Below are 23851 nucleotides of genomic sequence, written 5' to 3' on the forward strand. Positions count from 1 at the left end.
TATACATTAAATTAAGGCTTTTTTTTTATATAGCGCTAGTTTCATGCTTATAGCATGCTCAGAGCGCTTTGGTCCAATCTCAGTTGTGGACCAGTGAGTGGGGTAGGGGGTATCTAGGAGAGGGAAGAAGGAGTATTTGTACAAATTTGTCCTAGCCTATGGAACGAGGAATGTGCCTTCATCTCTTTCATCGACCTCTAGCCAGAATAAAGAAATGCGCAAGTCTGCTAATGTTCGTATTTAAAAATAGAAACATATATTATTTCATTAAAAAAACGGAAAGGAAATCTTTTATGGTTGGAGTTTGATTTTACTTTTAGAAAATGTCTCTTGCAAAATATTTCAAAGTTGTCTGTCTCGCCATGATGGTCGTGGATACTTTTCAACAAGGTAAATCTAGCTCTACTTTGTACATGCTACCGTTTGGCCAATCTTGATAAAACTCGGCATAAATGCTCCTTAGATCAAGCTAAAACTAGCTCCAGAACTAGATTGTATGTATATCTAATAAACTTTTAAAATGATGTAGCCTTCTTTAAACTTCTCTAGACTAGATAAACTAGAGTAGCACCTTTAGTAAAATCACTAAATTTAGAAAGCCTTCAGGACAGAAGGCTCAAAAGTAAAGTAGCAATCATACATAAAACACTGAACCATAATCTTCAAATACAAAAACAAAATTTAATAAAATACTCTGAAAGACACAAAGATAAAGGCACATTCCTCGTCCCATATGCTAGGACAAATTTGTACAAATACTCCTTCTTCCCTAGTACTATTAGAGCATGGAATGGGTTGCCTGAGCTAGCCAGGAAAAACAGTGACTTGGCAGAATTTAAGTCATTGGTTAATATGCATGACTAAATGCATGACGCGTAGGACGTAATCATCTTCTTTTTTTGAAGTAACGTCTGTATTATATAAGATAAGATAAGATAAGATAAGATTATCTAGACTATATCTTATTATGATATTCAAAACAAAACAAAAAAATAACATTGGGATGAATAAACATAAAAAAAAAACATCAAAAGTAAATGTAAACTGAAATGTTTCCTTTGAATGTTGGTTAGAAAAAAAAATATAACACTTTCACATTTACAATGTAGACCTATTTATTGCAACTTCTTAACTAGGTCCAGATACTAACTGATGTATGCTATCTATAAATGCAGAAAGCTTTTATGTTTGCATAGGATGCGAAAAAAACTTTTTTGGAAATAAATGTCGCTTCATGTGTCGATGTGATAACAACAGATGTCAGACAGACGGCTCTTGCGACAAGGGACAAAGTTGTACTCAACCTTATTTCGGTCATTTATGTCAGTATGGTAAGTTGGAAGTCAGAAATAGTATGTGCTTAGTATTGTTACGTATCTCTCTTTCTCCTAATCAGGCGTTCTGTAAACAACTGCTCAACACACAACCAAGAACTTGACAACAAGAGCTCCAAATAATCTGGTACTTTAATAATGATGAATTAAAACAGCCTATATGACACAATTGGCAACACAATCAAATACTAAAAATGCTACACTGTACATCATCGTACTAAAATCTGCTGTCTCTTCCTGGACTCGTACGTTTCACTCGAGGACTGCACCAGGGTCAACTTCATGGCCGACTAACAGTCCTGTCTCCTCACTGTCCTGTCTTAAACTGCACTGCCTTACACACTGTCTCTCGTCCACGCAGACTTAAGATCAGATGACCATAACACGGGTCATAGTCACGTGCAAAGTTGATACCAGTAATGTCCCTTGACATTCGATATAGCACGCTTAACTGTATTACTGGCATGTCACATGTCAGCTGATCATACAGTTAACCCTATCGCGTCGCCAATAGAGTTACAACTGTATTCTAGAAGAAGTGTGCGAGGCGAGTAACTGGCACTTCAACCTGTAAGCTCTGAGCTGGAGGGGCTCGTTACCCTTGGAGAAGGAAAAGATTGAATTCAAACCTCTGCTGCCTTGCAGCTGTACCCAAACATGGGCAAGGCTTCGGGGTGTCTTTGCTGAGTGCCTAATTCAATTCGCCCATCCAATAGGTCCACAACGAAATTAAATCAGAGCGCATTGAGCGAGTTCCAAACCTTTAGTCCATGCACTGAAAAAAATCCTGCACACGTAACTTTAGAGCAGCGGTTCTCAATCTTTTAAACTCTTCGACCCCTTTTTACAATCCCTCACTCTTCTGCGACCCCCCTCCCCGCACACACACAGTAATAGAAGAATAGACAATAACAATCCATTTTTTCAATGGTCTTTGGCGACCCCTGGCAAATCGTCAATCGACCCCCTGAGGGGGTCGGGACCCACAGGTTGAGCACCCCTGCTTTTGAGGGAGAAACGTGGCACAACCTGAAGCGTTGAATCCATAAAGAGCAGGTCTCTCTGATGGACGCACGTTGTGATCAGTTCACTAAGGTACAAGGACATTTCTTCAGTTCAGTAAGGTGCAAGGACATTTCTTCAGTTCACTAAGGTACAAGGGCATTTCTTCAGTTCACTAAGGTACATGGGCATTTCTTCAGTTCACTAAGGTACAAGGGCATTTCTTCAGTTCACTAAGGTACAAGGGCATTTCTTCAGTTCACTAAGGTATTAGGGCATTTCTTCAGTTCACTAAGGTACAAGGGCATTTCTTCAGCTCACTAAGGTACAAGGGCATTTCTTCAGCTCACTAAGGTACAAGGGCATTTCTTCAGTTCACTAAGGTACAAGGGCATTTCTTCAGTTCACTAAGGTACGAGGGCATTTCTTCAGTTCACTAAGGTACGAGGGCATTTCTTCAGTTCACTAAGGTACGAGGGCATTTCTTCAGTTCACTAAGGCACAAGGGCATTTCTTTGTTGTAGACCCTCTCATGAATTAGCTCTGATGCATTGATGGCCATCTTGTAGTCGAGTCTTCATTTGGAGATAATGGAATGTCTTCAGGAGAATAGTAGCAGAACCGCCTCCTTTTTTTTTTGTGCAGCGAAAGCTTAGTGAGTTTGACATCACGTCTACTAGCCAACCCAACATTGCAGTAATCGAAGGTTATATAAGTAAACATCTCTCTAGCACAGGGGTTCCCAACCTGTGGGTCGCGACCCCCTTCGGGGTCGATTGACGTTTTGCCAGGGGTCGCCTAAGACCATCGAAAATATGGATTGTTTTTTGTCTATTCTTCTATTGCTGTGCGGATGGGGGTCGCCGAAGAGTGAGATTGTAAAAAGGGGGGTCGTCGGGCTTAAAAGGTTGAGAACCGCTGCTCTAGCAGCTGTCTATATTTCTTTTTTAAATCCCCAATGTTTAATAATGATAATAATAAAATCTTAATTATCCGTGGTGAAATTTGTTTTACAATTGTGCATTGCACGTTACATTAAAAAAAGAAGATGATTACGTCTTACGCGTCATGCACTTAGTCATGCATTTTAACCAATGACTTAAATTCTGCCAGGTCACTGGTTTTCCTGGCTGGCTCAGGCAACCCATTCCATGCCCTAATAGCACTAGGGAAGAAGGAGTATTTGTACAAATTTGTCCTAGCATATGGGACGAGGATACATGATTAGTGCAACTTGTAGGCAATAGCAGACAAGATATTCGTTGATATCCCAGTTTCACTTCAACAGTGCATGCAAAATTTACAACAGGAAGTGACATATTGTTCAACGACTTTTTTTACCAAAGATACAAAAGAGTTATTGTGTCTATTTGTTTTTATGATCGGAGTCTTATTTGATTGTTAATTGATGTCTCTCTGTCACATGAACTTGTACAAACTAAACAATGTAAAAGAAACGCCCTTAAAGAGTTTTCTACTCTCAACAGTTAGTTTGACTGATTCTGCTGAAGCACCCCAGAGATTTCCCTGTAGCACAGACCCAACCAAAGTCGTCTTCACAATTAAACTCAAGGAAACAATTTTGTTTACATTTCTTGGGGTACAGTTTGATGAATTTTTACTGCTGCCACTGAGTAGGTATTTTTCTAGGATTTTATCATTCGAATTGCATTGTTTTCACCCTTTTTTTTTTAATTAGACAACGAGGAGAAACTGGGGATTTGAGTTTGTGATCTGATTGCGCCTCAAAATATAGTCCTATATTAATTGGCACACTTAGAAAACTATATTACTTATTCTATAAGCTATACTCTGCTGCCAATGGGTCAATCAGGATTAGATTTACATTACGTTTGAAACCCGCACCAGTGCAATATTTAGCTGCTTCCGAAAGGGAAAAAGACGTCCGCCCAGTTTAGATGTCGTAATCTAGAAAAAATATTGAAAATACGACATCGAGATATTTTAGACCTTTCAAAGTTCTGATGCAACGGCTACTTTTTTTCTTTTCTGAAAGTGAAAAATTGAATTCTCAAAATCAACTATGCAAGCAGTTTTGTCATAAAAATACACCATTTTTACAACTATTCACTATTAATAGTAACAGACGCAGGAGACTACTTAGTAAGGGAGATAACTACCCACCATATTTTTAACACACTTATGCACTTATGTTTTGCAGGACCACTAGATTATTACGTCTTAGCTCAGACGTTTTGCAGGACCACTAGATTATTACATCATAGTCCAAATGTTTTGCAGGACCACAAGATTATTACATCATAGTCCAAATGATTTGCAGGACCACTAGGTTATTACATCATAATCCAAATGTTTTGCAGGACCACTAGATTATTACATCATAGTACAAATGTTTTGCAGGACCACTAGATTATTACGTCATAGCCAAAATGTTTTGCAGGACCACTAGATTATCTCATCATAGCCCAAATGTTTTGCAGGACCCCTAGATTATTACGTCATAGCCAATATGTTTTGAAGGACCCCTAGATTATTACGTCACAGCCCAAATGTTTTGCAGGACCACTACATTATTAAGTCTTAGTTCAAACGTTTTCAGGACGGCATAGAATGGTAGCAGGGGCTGTTCAAACTTGGAAGCATTTTGATAACACTCCGAAGGGCCTAACCCAACGATTAGAGGGCACTCAAACCTCTAAAAAAACATTATTTTAACATCAAGCTTATTTTTTCTCTTCTGGACAGTGTACAGGCGCAACAATGTTAGTCTAAATTTTAAATTAGGTCAAGTAACTATCGACTGTTTTAAGAAAGAGATTTGGGAAATATCTGATAGCTATGTGGAGCTTCGCTGTTCTAATCAATTCTTGTTTGACCAAGTCATTCTAAGTGGCAGTGGAGTGGGCTATATCTGTCGAGTCTTTGTCAGCGGAGGTAAATAACACAGAAGTATAAGTATTTATATTGTTAGAATCCTCTAACACAGGGCTGGCCAACCTATGGCACGCGTGCCCAAGGTGGCACACAGCAGCAGAAGTCGCACTGATTGATCTACCCTAAGACTTCAAATCTGTAGGTCAGGATAATAAAATTGAATAAACAAGTAATATTGTTACTAAGCTGTTTTTATACATGCAGTTGACTTACTGGCTGTAGCACTTCTTTTGTATAGCGGCGTCACTAGTAGACCTACTGGGCACGCAACAATCTTCATTGTTTTTAAATTGAAATTAATTGGCACTCGGACTGAAAAAGGTTCGCCAGCCCTGCTCTAACATGTAGGGTAGATTGAAACATTGAAACACGACTCGAACTCACGCTTACACATTACACAGGTCGCAATGTGGCCAGGAGTCTGTTTTCACCACAAGAAGGACAAAGTGGTGATTTGTTTTACAACCAGCGCATGTTAATTTTGGACGGGGAGACCGGGGATCGCTCTCAGTGCCCTAAAATTAAGAGAACTGACAAATTACTCCATTGGATGTGGCCGTCTGATACAAGCAGTCCGTTTCGCATTCACCGTATCATTCTGTACACTGCCTCAGGTTAGATCAAGATGTATTATCAATGATGTGGTAATCTTGACCTTAAACTAATAAACTATCTATCTATCTATCCATCCATCCATCCATCCATTCATCCATATCTATCTATCTATCTATCTATCTATCTATCTATCTATCTATCTATCTATCTATCTATCTATCATCTATCTATCATCTATCTATCTATCCATCTATCCATCCATCCATCCATCTCTATCTATCTATCTATCTATCTATCTATCTAACATCTATCTATCTATCTATCTATCTATCTATCTATCTATCTATCTATCTATCTATCTATCATCTATCTATCTATCCATCTATCCATCCATCCATCCATCTCTATCTATCTATCTATCTATCTATCTATCTATCTATCTATCTATCTATCTATCTATCTATCTTTCTATCTATCTATCTAACATCTATCTATCTATCTATCTATCTATCTATCTATCTATCTATCTATCTTTCTTTGTGTCTTTCTTTAAACACTCTACTCACTCTATTATAATATTGATTGTGGTATTAAGTGGGACACTGATATTCTTGCGCGAACGGGTCTTCCCAGCATCTTCCCAATCCTCAGACAACGACGCCTGCGCTGACTTGGTTATGTTTTCCGGATGGAGGACAATCGCGTCTCGAAAGTTATCCTTTACGGGCAAATCGCTACTCACTCAAGAACTGTTCCCCTTTCAGACCTTGCGATTAATAGGACAGATGATGGTAAGATCATCTGTTTCTTTGGCCCACGGTTAACGAGCAGGGTGTTGTGAGGCCAGCACAAACGACCAATCGCCTTTAATTTCCTTAACTAAATGTAGGTACCCATTCGAGTTGCCTGAGTTGGGCGAACTAAGAGGCGCCTTAAAAATCCCGAAATTCAAAATTAGTCTTTACTGAGATTCGAACCCATGTTTGGAAGCCAAGCGCTTAACCATTTTGCCACCTCGCCCCCTTACCTCCATTGCTTGGAAATAATCTATCTATCTATCTATCTAACTATCTTTCTGTTCGTTATTCTTTTTATCTATATGTCTGTCTGTCTCTACATCTATCTATCTATCTATCTATCTATCTATCTATCTATCTATCTGTCTATCTATCTATCTGTCCGTTTGTCTGTCTATCTATCTGTGTCTGTCTATACAGCTATATATCTATTTGTCTGTCTCTACATCTATCTATCTATCTATCTATCTATCTATCTATCTATCTATCTATCTATCTTTCTATCTTTCTATCTATCTATCTATCTATCTATCTATCTGTCTGTCTGTCTGTCTGTTTGTCTGTCCATCTATCTGTTCGTCTCTACAGCTATCTATCTATCTATCTATCTATCTATCTATCTGTCTATCTATCTATATATCTATCTGTCCGTCTTTCTGTTTGTCTGTCTATCTATCTGTCTGTCTGTCTATACAGCTATCTATCTATTTGTCTGTCTCTTCATCTATCTATCTCTCTCTATATATATATATATATCTGTCTATCTGTCTGTTTGTCTGTCTGTCTATCTATCTGTCTGTCTCTAAAGCTATCTTTTTATCTGTCTATCAGTGGTTCTCAAACCTCTATTAACATCAAAATTATGTACACATCTCTTTAACTACGTCAGGAGCCAAAAGACAGATGTCAGGACTTTCAATAAAGCTCACTTCCGCTAAGTCTACGTCATTACAAAACGTGACATACGCAGACGATAATAAACACGTGATGACGCTGTCCAGCCAATCAGACGCCACGTCTCTTGCCATATTGCTTAAAGGGCAGGACTTCATATCGCTTTGTGAATTAGAAGTTTACGGAGGTAAGGATACTTAAGAAAAGTGCAGAGAACAGTCTTCATCTTACGAAATTTTTCGAACGAATCATTTGGAGAGACATAACAATTTTATTGTCCCGAATTAAAATATCCCACTTCTTTTAACAGCGCATCTTTCATGCTAATATATTTCTCTGTACGCTTTGGTCCCAGGGCTGGCCTTAGGCCGATTTGATCGATTGCGCCAATTGGGCCCCGCGCATGTCAAGGGCAAGGGCCCCGCAATTTAGATTAAGCACATCACTATCAGTCATGGCTCGTGTCCCAGGCTTATAAAGATGGGTAACATATTAAGTGTACTAAGTGTATTGTAGGCCAATCTTACGATTGATGTAACTTTAATGAACCGAATGGCGCCTATTGCGTTTGAGTTGCTTCCTTTGAATGTTGTATAACAAATACTGGTATATTTTTCATCTAATTAATAGTAATTTTTGTTATTGTAAACAAATCTAGAAGAGGGGCCAAGCAAACATTCATCAAAATGAAGAACCCCGCTATTCGTAAGGCCGGCCCAATCTCTTTTTGTGGACATTTGGGAGAAGGTTTCTGTGCTGACTTTAGGCGCCCAGCAAAAACACCTCAGCTCGTGTCTTGGACTTGAACCCCTTGTTAGGTAGCAAGCGGTTCATACAACTTAACTGCATATTCCAAATCTCCTGTAGGACGTCAACGGATAGCAGTTGGCAGGGTCTGAACATGAGACCGCTGTGATAACAGTCCGGAGCGCAAAACCACATAAAGTTCAACTGAAGTTGTCACATTTTTTTACGCCATTATTGTATCTTTCTTCGTAACTATAGTGTTTTTATGTTCGGTTTCGTTTACTACCGTACTTGATTACGTTGATTAGATCTAGATCTGTTCTTACCAGACTGTATGTCGGGAAAATCAGGATTAGACTGTTCGTCCACCTGTAGTCACTGCAACAGCGGACGATGTCATGTCAGCGGACAGTGTTTAGGGTGTGTCACAGAGTTTGGGATAACAGTTTGTCGGCCTAGTATGTATTAGTTCTAGACTTCAGTCAGTATGAGATAAAAAAAATTATGTCTAATGCATGTTTGTAATAGAGTCTAGTTAACTTGTTCTTATCTCTATAATCTAGTCTGTTCTAAGTGTCCCTCTGACACCAACTGTAATGGAGAATGTAAGAGTGAGTGTACATTGGGATACACAGGGCCAGATTGTCTACAATGTAAGTTGGTATTTAGATTTATAATTTTTAATACAAATTTAAATCCGCCGTTTGTCGCTTGCAAACCAGGGTAAAAAATGTTTGTAAAAGGTTTTAGATGTTTCGGATGTTCCTTCAGATTTAAAGATACTTTACTTCCTAATCCAAACCTCCCGCAGGACGACGGGGGATGGCAGCGAGCAAGGTATGAATCCGGTATTATCGATAAGTCCAGCGAGCATACCGCACGACCAGGATAAGAAAGAAGGAGAGCTTGGCGTGGGGCTAGTGACCACACTCCGTAAAACCTTAATTGTTACATAAAAGGCAAACTTACAGGTTACCGGCCAACAAGATCTAAGTCTAATTAAGTAGGCCTAAAGTGTAGACTACTGTAGACTAATACTCCGATCACTATGGAGATTCTTTTAAATGTGCTTTTATATGACGCATCTTTCATGCTCATAACATGCCCAGAGCGGGTTGTTCCAATCTCTTTTGTGGATTTAGCATGCCCAGAGCGCTTTGGTCCAATCTCTTTTGTAGAGAATTTTTAGGCCTACAGCGATCACAACTAAGCTTCAAGTCTGGTTTCGAACTCAAGTTCACCTTGTTGGACAGTAAAGCGTTGTTGTTTTATGCAATCCATCCCAGTGGCGCTACAGTCCATGGAGGGCTCAGGCCTGCTTCAACACATCCCTCCATTCAGATCTCTCCTGGGCCTTTCGTCTCCACGCTCTAGCCCCAAGCTGTTGCAGATCTGCCTTCACATCCCACAATGCATTTTGGAGACAATTTGTTATCATTATGTTTCAATCATTTAACTCCATTATTAATTAACTTTTATAAAATTTTTGACAATTTTTTAAAAGAAATATTGACTTAGGATATGTGAGCTAAACATTTATAAAAGACAACAATCGACTTTGTCAACATAATTACTTTACATTTAGAAATTTAGATTTTAATGATGAAATTAAAGAAGTAGCTATCATCTAATTTTCGTGGCGGGGGTGGGGGTGCTGTGACGGTTGGTATAACCATATCCCTTCACTCTTCAGGTCAGCAGCTGTACTTAGCAGAATATCAAAAGAGGCCGATCCATTCTTTATCCAGCCAGTTTTTCCTTGAACCGGTCTCTCTTCGTGTTTCGTCCACTTTACCTTGAAGAGTCAGGCTTGATAATGAGTCATGTCTTACAATATGACCGAGCAATGTTAGGTTTTGTCTCTTCACAGTTATCAGGAGTTTCTCTTTTTTTTTTACCAGCGAGAGTGTAGGATTGTAACAGTACAAACTCATTTGTCTTCTGTTCCTGGTATCTGTAGAATCTACTCTCGAAAACAAACACTAATACTTTTGCCTTGTTTCTTTCAGCATGTTTAAACTGTGGCGGTGCTGGGGCATGTGACAAAGACACTGGTCAGTGCAAGGAAAATTGCATAGACGGATTCAGGGGTTTAAATTGCCATGACAGTGAGAAAATTTGGCAATTACAATAATAATAATAATAATACCGTACCACTATCTCATAATTTAAGAAAAACTGAGTTGAAAAAACAATGAAAAATATGGAAACCTAGGCTTGGAGATTAAGCTTTTATGGAAGTTAACTAAAATAACAATATACCCATTATTATATCAACCGAAGGGATAATAACAACTGACCTCACAGATACTTTCAAGACCCTTGGCATTCCTAGGAATATTCTCGTTGCCTGTTAGAGGGTGGTACTGCTGCAGACCTGCCACATCAGACATCAGACACCAGACAATTCCTCGGTGGAAACTGATAAAGGGACTACGATGAATTGTGTTCCCTTTAACGAAACTCGACCTTGGCAGCGCCTGAGAATGATTACTCGTTATTTTCTAACATAATAATAATAAATATAGCTTTTATATAGCGTTAATTTCATGCTTATAGCATGCTCAGAGCGCTATGGTACAATCTCATTTGTAAACCAGTGGGGAGAGGGGGTATCTGGGAAAGGTTTACTTTTAGGCGCACAGTAAACACAACTCTGCTCGCGTTGGGTGTCGAACCTTCATAGGTAGACAAGCCAAGCCAAGATCAAGCGTACTTAGCCTCTCGACCACGCTTTCAACATATACATTAAAACTAAAATGTTTACAGTTTGAAATACCAAACAACCCCTTTTATGATAATACTGTTGAAATTTAAAAAGAAAAGAGGACGACTGTAAACTAACCTACACTATACTGATACACGACACGGGCTAAATCAGCGGTTCTCAACCTTTTGAGCTCGGCGACCCCCTTTTTACAATCTCACTCTTCGGCGACCCCCATCCACACAGCAGTAGAAGAATAAACAAAAACAATCCATATTTTCGATGGTCTTAGGCGACCCCAGGCAAATCGTCAATCGACCCCTTTAGGGGTCGCGAACCACAGGTTGAGGACCCCTGGCCTAAATTGTCCCGATGTGCCTAAACTCAAAACTCAAACTGATTTATTTTGCTTTAAACAATGTGAATACATTTTAGATTTTTAAAAATGCTATATATACAATAAAAATAGAAATATCTATGACAAGGTCATTACTAGGAAGGTTATATTAAAATAGAGTTATTTTTACTTAGTAAATTACTTTTTGCCTGATTTGGAATGCTGTGAACTAATTAGTCGTTCAAATTGCTTTGCGAAAAGAAAAAAAAGAAATTAAATCTGTAATTAGGTGTTTGAAGTTAAAGTTACTTAAAAGTAAATTAAATGTACTGATAAGCTAAATTGGGTCACTTTCTTCTTTGAATCCAGTGTTTTTTTCTTACTTTGAACTTAGTTGAAGAGTAATTTTCTTTATATAAGTCGGACTGAACCAGAAAGCTTTGGGTTGGAAAGGCACTTTAGCGTTGTCTGGCGACCACCACGGAAAAGGGAAACAAATTTCAAACCTCTGCCGCCTTGCAGCTACTACCGGGAGTTAACTCTGTGCCAGTTTACAGCACACAGTGCTACATCCTGACAGAGCTTGGAACGCCGCCCATTCCAAACAATATTTGGCATGTCTAAGTCTAATGCCCGGCCACATCAGCTGCGAGGAGAGGATATGGGTGACCTTATTCAGACCATATCTAATAATAATTTCTAACATAATAATAGTAATCTTTATTATCCGTAAGGAAATTTGTCTTACAATTTGTGCATTACACCAAACAAAAAACATTATAACTTTAATGCCTAGGCTTTCACTTCATTTTTGTATGATGAATCATAGCCGCTCTCGAATGAAGGACGCCCACGAACGAACAAAAGTAGTTTCTCTGGGGTGAGGGAATTATTTATTTACGGACAATAAAGATTATTATTATTATTATTATGTTAGAAATGAACGAGTAGTCATTCTCTGGCGCTGCCAGGGTCGAGTTTCGCTAAAGAGAAACAAAATTCATCGTAGTCCCTTTAACAGTTTCCACTGAGGAATTTTCTGGAGATGTGGCAGGTCTGCAGCAGTACCGCCCTCTGACAGGCAACGAAGATGTTCCTAGGAATGTTAAGGGCCTTGAAGGTGTCTGTGAGGTCAGTTGTTATTATCCCCTCGGTTGATATAACAATGGGGTATATTGTTATTTTGGACAATTTCCATAGACGCTTAATCTCCAAGCCTAGGTTCCCATATTTTCTTTGTTTTTCTATCTCAGTTTTCTTAAATTATGAGACAGTGGTACGGCGATATCGATAATGGTAGCGGTTTTTTCTTTTTTATCGATATTATTATTATTATTATTATTATTATTATTATGTTAGAAATGAACGAGTAGTCATTCTCTTGCGCTGCCAGGGTCGGGTTTCGCTAAAGAGAAACAAAATTCATTGTAGTCCCTTTAACAGTTTCCACTGAGGAATTTTCTGGTGATGTGGCAGGTCTGCAGCAGTACCGCCCTCTGACAGGCAACGAGGATGTTTTATTTATTTATTTATTATTATTATTATTATTGACACCTATGCTTGAGGTTTATAAACCAATGTATTGGTGTTCCCAGAATGCTGGAACTGTGCTGGCAATGGTGACTGTAACAGATATAACGGTTCCTGTCACTCTGGTTGTACTACTGGCTATAGAGGAGATGCATGCTTCTTAAGTACTATTGTGTGTGTTGCTGTTGTTTGTACACTAGTTCGTCCAATATGACTTTGTTAATAACCTTTGTAAAAAAAAAGTATTGTCTCTAAAGGGAATTGTTTAGTTACTTGTTCAGTCAAAAACATTTCAGACTGTGGACATTGTGGAGGGACAAGGTCATGTGACCGCTACACTGGCGTCTGCTCCTCGAGCTGTCTGCCTGGTTATAAAGGCGAGGACTGTAGCCAAGGTACGTCGTCCAAATGGAAACAATTGAATGGTCGAAAAAATTAGAGACTGGACTCTAGACCTGGTGTGTGGCATACCTCTTTCTCTCTCTGCATTTATTGTAGTAGCTGTTATTGAAGTCTCCACCGCCCAAACCCCACTCTTTCCCAAAACAAAACAAAAAAAGAAATTGTTTGATACAAATTTTAGGCAATGTAACTTCCAATATACTAACCAATTTTTTTTTTAATATTTTGAAACTACTTTATTCCAATTTATAGGACAAAAAGCACAATATAATTAAAAGTAAAAAAAAGTTCCCCTTTCAGACCTTGTGGTCTGTGGGCAAATGATGTAAAGGTCATCTGTTTCTGTGGCCAACGGTTAACGAGGGTGTCATGTGGCCAGCACAACGACCAACCGCTTTTACTTTTCCCCAACTAATGCCAGGTACCCATTTGAGCTGGGTGGACTCAGAGGCGCCCGAAGATCCCGAAATTAAAAATCCCAGTCTTCACCAGCATTCGAACCCCGATCCCGGGTTCGGAAGCCAAGCGCTTTACCGCTCAGCCACCGCGCCTCCTATAATTAAAAGTAAAATACGCTAAACTTGTTGAATAGAAACAGTTAGAGAGCGGTCCAAGTTTTGTTTAGTTGAAGTATGTGGTGTTTAAGTATAACTTGAAAGAAAATGGCTGAATGTTGACATAGACGTCGGATACATTGAACCTGAGAGCTGGGGATACAATAGAGAGAGTATTTTTTTTCTTATTTTTTTTCACAGGAAACGAATCTAACATGTAAACATGTAACAAGCAAAATAAAAACAAAATAGGCCCTACTTTATATTTTAAAAAAAAAAAAAAAATCTTATGTAAGAGGAAGAACCGTAAAGTAACTGCCATATCTTTCAATACTGCAGGGTTTAATTCCCTTTTTATACCTATAGAAAATTATTTATTATCACTAACTGACTAACTAATTGGTTACTTTTTGTACACATTATTATTATTATAGCTTTTATATAGCGCTACTTTCATGCTTATAGCATGCCCAGAGCGCTTTTGGTCCAATCTCATTTGTGGACCGGTGGGGGGGGGGGGGAGGGGGTATCTAGGAGTTGGTTTTCCGTGCTGCCTTTAGGCGCTCAGTAAACACAACTCTGCCCGAGTCGGGTGTCGAACCTCGAGCTACCTCTAGGTAGCCAAGCCAAGTTCAAGCGCACTTGGCCTCTCGAACACGCTTCCCACATTCATGTATAGTCCCCGACTGTGAATAATTGTGCGAAATTATAATTTGATCCGAGAATGGAAAGAGGGAGAAAAAAGATGCAAAAGATTTGTATCAGACAGACAGACAGACGGACAGACGGGTAAATTAAGCTTTGTAAAAAACAACAACTTATAGCCAGAAACTATTAGAATGTTTTCCTATCATGTTTTAGAATATAATCATTATGCAAAAAAACAGAAAGTAGAGACTATGTTGACTTTTGTTTTAGAGTGTACCAATTGTGTACGGAGAAATTGCTCTGGACTCAAGGGCACGTGTGTGAACGGATGTATCGATGGCTATTTTGGCGACGATTGTGAACAAGGTAAAACGTATTTTATTGTTCCGTTCTTGTTCTCAGATTTACCAATATCAGGGACACTTCCAATAAAGTTTACAATAATTGTCAGACGTTTCCTTTGCCATATAACATAATAGCAAGAAGGGCCGGATTTAAGTATTTGGAAGCCTCTACATTTTTTTTTATAAAGCTTTAATAAAAATCCACTTAATAATTTAAGCCTGCTATATTTTAGAAGAAAGAAAAGCAGTACTTGTAACTTTAATCTCATTTTCCTTAATTTTTTTTTTATTTTTCCCTATCTTGTGGATAACTCTAGACAGTAATCCTTCGTACCGTCCCTTAAATCAGGCCCTAATAACACGAGAACTTCCAATTAGATCTCAATAATTGCCAGATATCATTTTCCGCAAGGTTGTTAACGCCGGAAGTGGTAATGGTCTTAAGCCCATCATTACCTATAAAGTGCCTCTAATGGTATGCGTCTCAAATAGCCTCTGACAACCAGTCCAACTCCTGGCCTTCACGTGTGGCTCAGTTACTGAGCCTGGCGGAACCGTTACCAAAGACAGGAGAAGGGGCAAAGGCGAGCAACTGGCGCTTAACCAGTAAGCTTCGGGCAGGAGGGACTCGTTAGCCTTGGTTGGCTACCCATCTAGGAGAAGGAAAACTCCGCTGCCCTGCGGCTATACCCAAACACGGGAAAGGCTTCGGGAGACAACCCTGAGGAAAAATCAGGAGCTGGTGACCCTTAGGCAGACTGTGGCACACCGTGCTACAGCCTGGCAGAGCCTGCGGCGCTACTGATCCCAAACTGTATTGGATATTCCGTTCATTTGGTCACATCAGCTGCACGGAGAGGGGGGAACTGCTGTGTGGGAGACATCGTTCCTACCATAAACTTGCTCTGAGATGAACCATAGTCGTTTTACGACTGAAGGAGGCCAATGAAAAATCTTTAAACTAAAATTTAAATTGCTTCCCCTGTATCATTTCCGCTTATTAGTAGAGACACGAAATCTGTAGAAGTAATGAATAAGGGAAGACAGAACATAACATTATTATATAGACTATAGGGTTTTAGTTCAAAGTTTATCTCGCAAGGCAAATGTTAAGTGGAATGTATGGCCCGTTTCTGAAATGGAGATGATTGGTGTGTATTAACTTTCAAATTGGAGATTTTATTTCTTTTTTAGAATGTGTTAATTGTGCCGGAAGCAAAGAATGCCACCAAAAGACTGGAGTCTGCACAGAAGGATGTGCCAGTGGATTCTACCAGGAGTCTTGTACTGAAGGTCCTGAAGTCACTTTCTTTCATTGTTGTATGCTTGTCATCTCATATGACATTTCTCTTCAGTTAGTTGTATAGTAATGTATCTTATTTTCTAACAGATGTTTGGTGAGCTAAGTATATGCATAATGTATATCTCTACAAAGTGCTAGTACTCAGTGTCTTAATATATATGCGTCCAAACGGTCCCTAAAGCTGCTTACACATTTGCTTATTGTTTATAGACGTCTAGGTGCTGTTTTTTTTTATGCGCAAACGGTACACGTGTAGTTGCTGTGTACATAGTAGAAAAAAAAAGTAAAGTTCCCCTTTCAGACCTTTTGGTCTATAGGGCAGATGATGTTAAGGTCATCTGTGTCCGTGGTCTACGGTTAGCGTGGGTGTCATGTGGCCAGCAATAACGACTAACCGCCTTTACACTTCCCAACTAATGTCAGGTGCCCATTAGAGATGGGTGGACTCAGAGGCGCCCGAAGATCCCGAAATTAAAAATCTCATTCTTCCCCAGGATTTGAACCCCAGACTCCGGTACGGAAGCCAAGCGCTTTACCACTCAGCCACCGTGCCTCATTTCATAGCAATGGAGAAACATATATTTGGTGCAATATTACTTCAAGGGTTTCACTCGTATGTCATTGCTTTTTATACATTTTAGGCAATAACAAGACCTGTGGCGGGCCGGACAAACTTCTCCGCGGGACGGAATTGGCCCGCGGGACGTAGTTTGCCCATCCCTGGTCTAGTCTGTGTCAGTAAGGCGCCTCTTTGTTTTTTTATCTTCAGAATGTCTTCACTGCGGGGGACGAGGATTTTGTCATCGAGAGACAGGCGAATGCTCAGAAGGATGTGTACCTGATTTCCATGGTAACCGTTGCGATAGTGAGTATCATAGGTAGGCCTAATTAACTCTTCTTCCTCACGTACAGTTTTTGGTGTATTAATTAACCGGAGAAAATAATATTTGCATTATGGATAATGGGCTACATAATTTAAAATAGTAAACACTCTAATCACTCTATGTCAGGGGTTCTCAACCTGTGGGTCGCGACCCCCCTTGGGGGTCGATTGATGATTTTCCAGGGGTCGCAAAAGACCACCGAAAAAAATTGATAGTTTTTTGTCTATTCTTCTATATGTGTGTGTGTGTGCGGGGGGGGGAGGTCGCGGCAGAGTGGGAGATTGTAAAAGGGGTCGCCGAGCATAAAAGGTTGAGAACCGCTGCTCTATGATAATACTTTTACTTCTTGTGGTATTAAGTGGGAGTTTTCAACATTGGGATTCTTGCGCGAACGGGTCTTCCCAGAATCTTCGCAATTCTCTGACAACGCCGCCTGCGCTGGCTTGGTCATGTTCCGCCGGCTGGAGAACAATCGCATCCCGAAAGTCCTCCTTTATGGACAACTCGCGACGGACTTAAGAAATGGTCGCCCCCCCCCCACCTCCATTACGTGGATGTAATCAAACTGGACCACAAAGTGGTGAATATTGATACTGACTATCGGGAGAATAAAATATTGTTGTAACTCCAGAGGCGGGCTGATAGGGTTAATGTGTGTGTGTGACCTACTGACCAACGAGACTAAGGCGAGTCACACTGGTCAACCGCTGTTGAACAAGGGACATTGTGACATTACTGCTACTACACGCAGATATGACCCGTGTTATGGTCAGGTGGTCGAAAGCCTTTACGGTCAAGAGACGATGTGTAAGAAAGAAGGACAGCAAGGCGATAAGGACTGTGTGGTACCATGTGAGTCCTCGAGATTGTAGCTGTACGAGCTAGAGCAGGGGCTCTCAACCTGTGGATCGCGACCCTCTTGGGGGTCGATTGACCATTTGCCAGGGGTCGCCTAAGACCATCGAAAATATGGATTATTATTGCCTACTCTTCTATTGCTGTATGTGTGTGTCGGCTGGGGGGTCGCGGCAGGGTGGCGGATTATAAAAAGGGGTCGCCGAGCTTAAAAGGTTGAGAACCGCTGAGCTAGAGAGACTAGTAGTGTTTAGTTAGGCAGTTCTATTGTGTTAAAGCATTTGAAGTTAATGAAGCCAATAGTGTTTTATTGGCTCTGATGTATTTATCATTAAACTGTCACATTGTTACTTGAAACTCTTGTCAAGTTCTTCTATTACATGTGCTGTGTGTTTGGCATTGTCTGCAGAAGGCCTGATAGAGAAGATCGTAACAATACGTTGGTAGAATAAGATGTAGTGTTAGAATAAGATGGAAGAATAAGATGTGGTGGCAGAATAAGATGGAAGAATAAGATATGGAAGAAGAATAGGAAGAATAAGATAAGATGGAAGAATAAGATGGAAAAATCAGATATGGTCCAAGAATAAGATAAGGTTGAAGAATAAGATATAGTGGAAGAATAAGATGGAAGAATAAGATAAGTTGGAAGAATAAGATAAGGTGGAAGAATAAGATATGGTGGAAGAATAAGATAAGTTGGAAGAATAAGATAAGGTGGAAGAATAAGATAAGGTGGAAGAATAAGATATGGTGGAAGAATAAGATGGAAGAATAAGATTTGGTGGAAGAATAAGATGTGGTGGAAGAATAAGATAAGGTTGAAGAATAAGATATGGTGGAAGAATAAGATGGAAGAATAAGATTTGGTGGAAGAATAAGATAAGGTTGAAGAATAAGATGTGGTGGAAGAATAAGATATGCTGGAAGAATAAGATATGGTGGAAGAATAAGATAATGTTGAAGAATAAGATATGGTGGAAGAATTAGATAAGGTTGAAGAATAAGATATGGTGGAAGAATAAGATATAGTGGAAGAATAAGATATGGTGGAAGAATAAGATAAGGTTGAAGAATAAGATATGGTGGAAGAATAAGATAAGGTTGAAGAATAAGATATGGTGGAAGAATAAGATAAGGTTGAAGAATAAGTTATGGTGGAAGAATAAGATATGGTAGAAGAATAAGATATGGTGGAAGAATAAGATATGGTGGAAGAATAAGATATGGTGGAAGAATAAGATAAGGTTGAAGAATAAGATATGGTGGAAGAATAAGATATGGTGGAAGAATAAGATAAGGTTGAAGAATAAGATATGGTGGAAGAATAAGATGGAAGAATAAGATTTGGTGGAAGAATAAGATTTGGTGGAAGAATAAGATAAGGTGGAAGAATAAGATGGAAGAATAAGATGTGGTGGAAGAATAAGATAAGGTTGAAGAATAAGATATGGTGGAAGAATAAGATGGAAGAATAAGATGTGGTGGAAGAATAAGATTTGGTGGAAGAATAAGATAAGGTGGAAGAATAAGATGGAAGAATAAGATATGGTGGAAGAATAAGATGGAAGAATAAGATGTGGTGGAAGAATAAGATGTGGTGGAAGAATAAGATAAGGTTGAAGAATAAGATATGGTGGAAGAATAAGATGGAAGAATAAGATATGGTGGAAGAATAAGATGGAAGAATACGATATGGTGAAAGAATAAGATGAAAGAATAAGATATGGTGGAAGAATAAGATGGAAGAATAAGATATGGTGGAAGAATAAGATGGAAGAATAAGATTTGGTGGAAGAATAAGATGTGGTGGAAGAATAAGATAAGGTTGAAGAATAAGATATGGTGGAAGAATAAGATGGAAGAATAAGATGTGGTGGAAGAATAAGATTTGGTGGAAGAATAAGATAAGGTGGAAGAATAAGATGGAAGAACAAGATATGGTGGAAGAATAAGATGGAAGAATAAGATATGGTGGAAGAACAAGATGGAAGAATAAGATGTGGAGGAAGAATAAGATATGGTGGAAGAATAAAATGAAAGAATTAGATAAGGTGGAAGAATAAGATATGGTGGAAGAAAAAGATGGAAGAATAAGATTTGGTGGAAGAACAAGATGGAAGAATAAGATTTGGTGGAAGAATAAGATGTGGTGGAAGAATAAGATATGGTGGAAGAAAAAGATGGAAGAATAAGATTTGGTGGAAGAACAAGATGGAAGAATAAGATTTGGTGGAAGAATAAGATGTGGTGGAAGAATAAGATATGGTGGAAGAATAAAATGAAAGAATTAGATAAGGTGGAAGAATAAGATAGATTGGAAGAATAAAATGAAAGAATTAGATAAGATGGAAGAATAAGATGTGGTGGAAGAATAAGATAGATTGGAAGAATAAAATGAAAGAATTAGATAAGATGGAAGAATAAGATGTGGTGGAAGAATAAGATATGGTGGAAGAATAAGATGTGGTGGAAGAATAAAATGAAAGAATTAGATAAGATGGAAGAATAAGATGTGGTGGAAGAATAAGATAGATTGGAAGAATAAAATGAAAGAATTAGATAAGATGGAAGAATAAGATGTGGTGGAAGAATAAGATATGGTGGAAGAATAAGATGTGGTGGAAGAATAAAATGAAAGAATTAGATAAGATGGAAGAATAAGATAGATTGGAAGAATAAAATGAAAGAATTAGATAAGGTGGAAGAATAAGATGTGGTGGAAGAATAAGATAGATTGGAAGAATAAAATGAAAGAATTAGATAAGATGGAAGAATAAGATGTGGTGGTACTGGTGTGTGTGTGTGTATTTGTGAATGTAGCTGATCAAAGACAACACACTCACTCATTTGTTTTAACCTGCTGAAGCGGGCATTAGATGTAGCTCATACCGGTACTCTCTTTAACTCTAAATAATGAACTGGACAGTTCGATCCAATGAGCTGAGTTTAAATCAGAAACAAAGAGCCTTTACGGACTTTCATATCATAATTAATTTCATTCAATCTGTTGTTTGTTAACATTGTGAGTTTCAAGACGCGGACTACATTCTTGAAGCATATGAAAAATGAGGAAGATTTGGAGAGGTGTTTTTTTTTATATAAATAGGTAAAAAAAAAAAATAAAGTATTGTCAACGACGAATAATTACTGTTGCCAACTAATCATCTCTAGTGTAGCAGTTTATTTTCCTATCAAGTGGGGCGTTTTTGTTTTTTTTTCCACCCTTTAAGCTGCCACTTCATTCTACATACGTTATTTCTATATTGATAAAAAAAAATGTCTGCTATATAGAGAAATATTTAAACATTTCCTTCTACAATGCCAATAGGGGAAATAATTCATATCTCTTAGAATACATAACTTATTATCATTGACTATATTCTGTACACCAAATGCACCGAAATAGAACCATTTGTAGACAATATTGACCAAAAAAAAGGCACATTCCTCACCCCATATGCTAGGACAAATTTATACAAATACTCCTTTTCTCTAGTGCTATTAGAGCATGGAATGGGTTGCCTGAGCTAGCCAGGAAAAACCAGTGACTTGACAAAATTTAATTCATTGGTTAATATGCATGACTGAATGCATGACGCGTTGGACGTAATCATCTTTTTTGAAGTAACGTCTGTATTATATAAGATAAGAAGAAAAATAATTGTATCCACGATTTTTCTTTTATTTTCTAGCTCGCGAGAATGAAATTTCAAGCTTTGATTTCAAAGTCTTCCTAAACTACGCAGCCTTTGTATTGATGATTTTCATGGCACTGGCAGCGATTTTCTTCGCCAGAGATTACTGTGTTTTCTGTAGACTTCCTACAAGACAAAGTTTAGGTATATCTTTGTTGTAATAATAGAATAACGTAAAGTTAAGACTTAAGTTGATTTTTTTTTGGTTAAAAATTAGCTTTCAGAGTATGTAAATAAAATATTTTATACCTGTACATAAAATAATAAATTATTTCGTCTCCATGAGTTTAGTTTTGAGTTTAAAATTTATTGAACGGATTTGATGCAGAAATAACATAGCAGTTCTTTATGTTTTACACATTAAGGATACTGTTGATCACTCTTGTATTGTATTAAATCAACAGTATTCAAATTGGTTTGTTTTGTCTGGGTTTTTTTTTAGGTGTTCCTTCGGAATTGGAGATTATTACATCCTAGTTCAAACCTTCCTCGGACAGTTAGGGGAGGGGGGAAGAGAGGAGGAGGCGTTGGCAAAGGTTCAAACCTGGGACCAAATAGACGATAAATGATTTTAACATTGGTTAGGATAATAATGATATTATCAATATTGTTGTTATGACATAAATCAGTCATTAAAGTAAAGTTCCCCTTTTTGTACCGTGCGTTCTACAGGGCAGATAATGTAAAGGTCATTTGTTTCTTTGGCCAACGGTTAACAACAATTTGTCATGTGGCCAGCACAACGACCAACCGCCTTTATTTACCCAAACGTATAGTCAGGTACCTATTACAGTGAGGTGGGCTCAGGGGCGACCTAAAAATCTAAAGTTAAAAATGCCTGTCTTCATCGAGATTCGAACCCAGGACCCCAGCAACGGAAGCTTAACCCCTCCGCGCATAGAAATAGCTGACATCAAAATTGTTGGTCGTTAGCGATATTTACATAGATCCTCACACTTCGTTCGTTAATAGACTCGTGGACTAATTTGTAAACATGTTTAATATATTTGTATCAAATTTGTATTTATAAATTCTCCCAATATTAAACCTTCACTTTCACATATCCCTTGGGCCGTTGGGGCACCACACAAGATTAGTCAACCGTCTTTCTACTTTCGTTTCTGTCTTTTGCCTTGGATAGAGCCGCGTTCATTGGCAGGGCCTTTCATTCTTTTATTTGGTCTTCCCATCGCTTTCTCTGTCTGCCTCCTTCTTCTTTCCTGGTTCTGTTCCCTGTAGGAAGGTCTTTGCAAGCCCCAAACACTTTCAAATATAGCCATAGAGTTTTAGCTTCTGTTGTTTTTTTTTTACTATAGCTTGCAGGTCATCGTGGGGTCCAATCGCTCGAATAACCCTGTCTCTAGTCCAGGGGTTCTCAGCCTGTGTGTCGCGACCTCCTTGGGGGTTGATTGACGATTTGCCAGGGGTCGCCAAAGAACATCGAAAAAGTTTATTGTTTTTTGTCTATTCCTCTATTGCTGTGTGTGTGTGCGGGGAGGGGGGGGGTCGCGGCAGAGTGGGGGATTGAAAAAAGGGGTCGCCGAGCTTAAAAGGTTGAGAACCGCTGCTCTAGTCTGTTAGCTTGTGATGCTGTCTTTAAATGTGAAACCTTGGATCCTTCTGTAACATCTCAATTCCATTTCCAATATTTGTTAAAACAGATTTGTTAAACCCTCCCAAGACGGTGACCAGTAAAGGGAGAGCAGCGACTGTGGAAGACGTGGCCAATTCAGAAGAAAGTAGTGGATCGTACTCTGGAAGGTCAGAGACAAGCCTGGCGACTCCCAGTGTGAAACCGTCTGCTAAAAGATTGAGTAGTTTCTAGACAATGCAACAGTCATGTGGGGTCGTGTGAGCGTGTCGAATGTGGGTCATTTGTTTTATGAGATGTGGCTAATAATAAAAAACATATTTCTACTCTTCAAATATTTTTGGCTTTGAGATTTTGTTATTAGTTGTGAATTATCGTTTTGTTTTCGCTTCTGTGACGTTTGTTTGAATTTTTTATTTAGCTTTAATTCTTGCACTCTTCTTTTTGCAATACCTCTAATTGAAACGCTCCTTCTTGGAACCTGGATCCAAAACAAACCTGAATCCAGCTAGTCTTCGAGTCCGAAGATCAATGAGGAACGCAGTATTCCCTTGGCTACGCAGCCCCAGCTGTGACCTACATATTTTGCCACACCTAGCGCAGGCATAACCATTGTCCGCAGGTTTTATACATTTTCTTTTCGCCATCTTCGTCTGTCCTCGGCAGCGGATTTTCTTTTGGTCTCAAACGTGTCTCCCGCGGCCTTTGTGAGTGATTTCCAGCTGTCTCGTTCTGCACCCGCATTACTGTACT

General features: G+C 38.9%; 2 protein-coding genes across 7 annotated transcripts in view; one reads left to right on the forward strand and one right to left on the reverse strand.

The window, feature by feature from the left end:
* The window catches only part of LOC106058452 (multiple epidermal growth factor-like domains protein 6), a 109108-nt gene that overhangs the window by 61047 nt on the left and 24210 nt on the right, over positions 1-23851 (reverse strand). The gene's annotated exons all lie outside the window — the stretch shown is intronic.
* LOC106063981 (low-density lipoprotein receptor-related protein-like) lies at positions 322-23415 on the forward strand. Of its 2 annotated transcripts, XM_056028995.1 has the most exons (16): positions 322-390; positions 1197-1331; positions 3824-3970; positions 5064-5252; positions 5654-5866; positions 7494-7685; positions 8575-8703; positions 8809-8898; positions 10255-10353; positions 12885-12983; positions 13116-13214; positions 14694-14789; positions 15962-16060; positions 16840-16935; positions 21505-21651; positions 23169-23415. In XM_056028995.1, the coding sequence occupies exons 1-16, from the start codon at positions 324-326 to the stop codon at positions 23330-23332; spliced, it is 2061 nt and encodes a 686-aa protein (XP_055884970.1). In that variant the 5' UTR covers positions 322-323; the 3' UTR covers positions 23333-23415. The 2 variants fall into 2 exon arrangements, with proteins under 2 accessions (XP_055884970.1, XP_055884971.1); XM_056028996.1 differs by lacking the exon at positions 23169-23415 and having other exon boundaries at positions 16840-16948; positions 21505-21645.

Source organism: Biomphalaria glabrata, chromosome 5 (genome assembly GCF_947242115.1).
Source record: "Biomphalaria glabrata chromosome 5, xgBioGlab47.1, whole genome shotgun sequence".
Classification (NCBI taxonomy): Eukaryota; Metazoa; Mollusca; class Gastropoda; family Planorbidae; genus Biomphalaria; species Biomphalaria glabrata.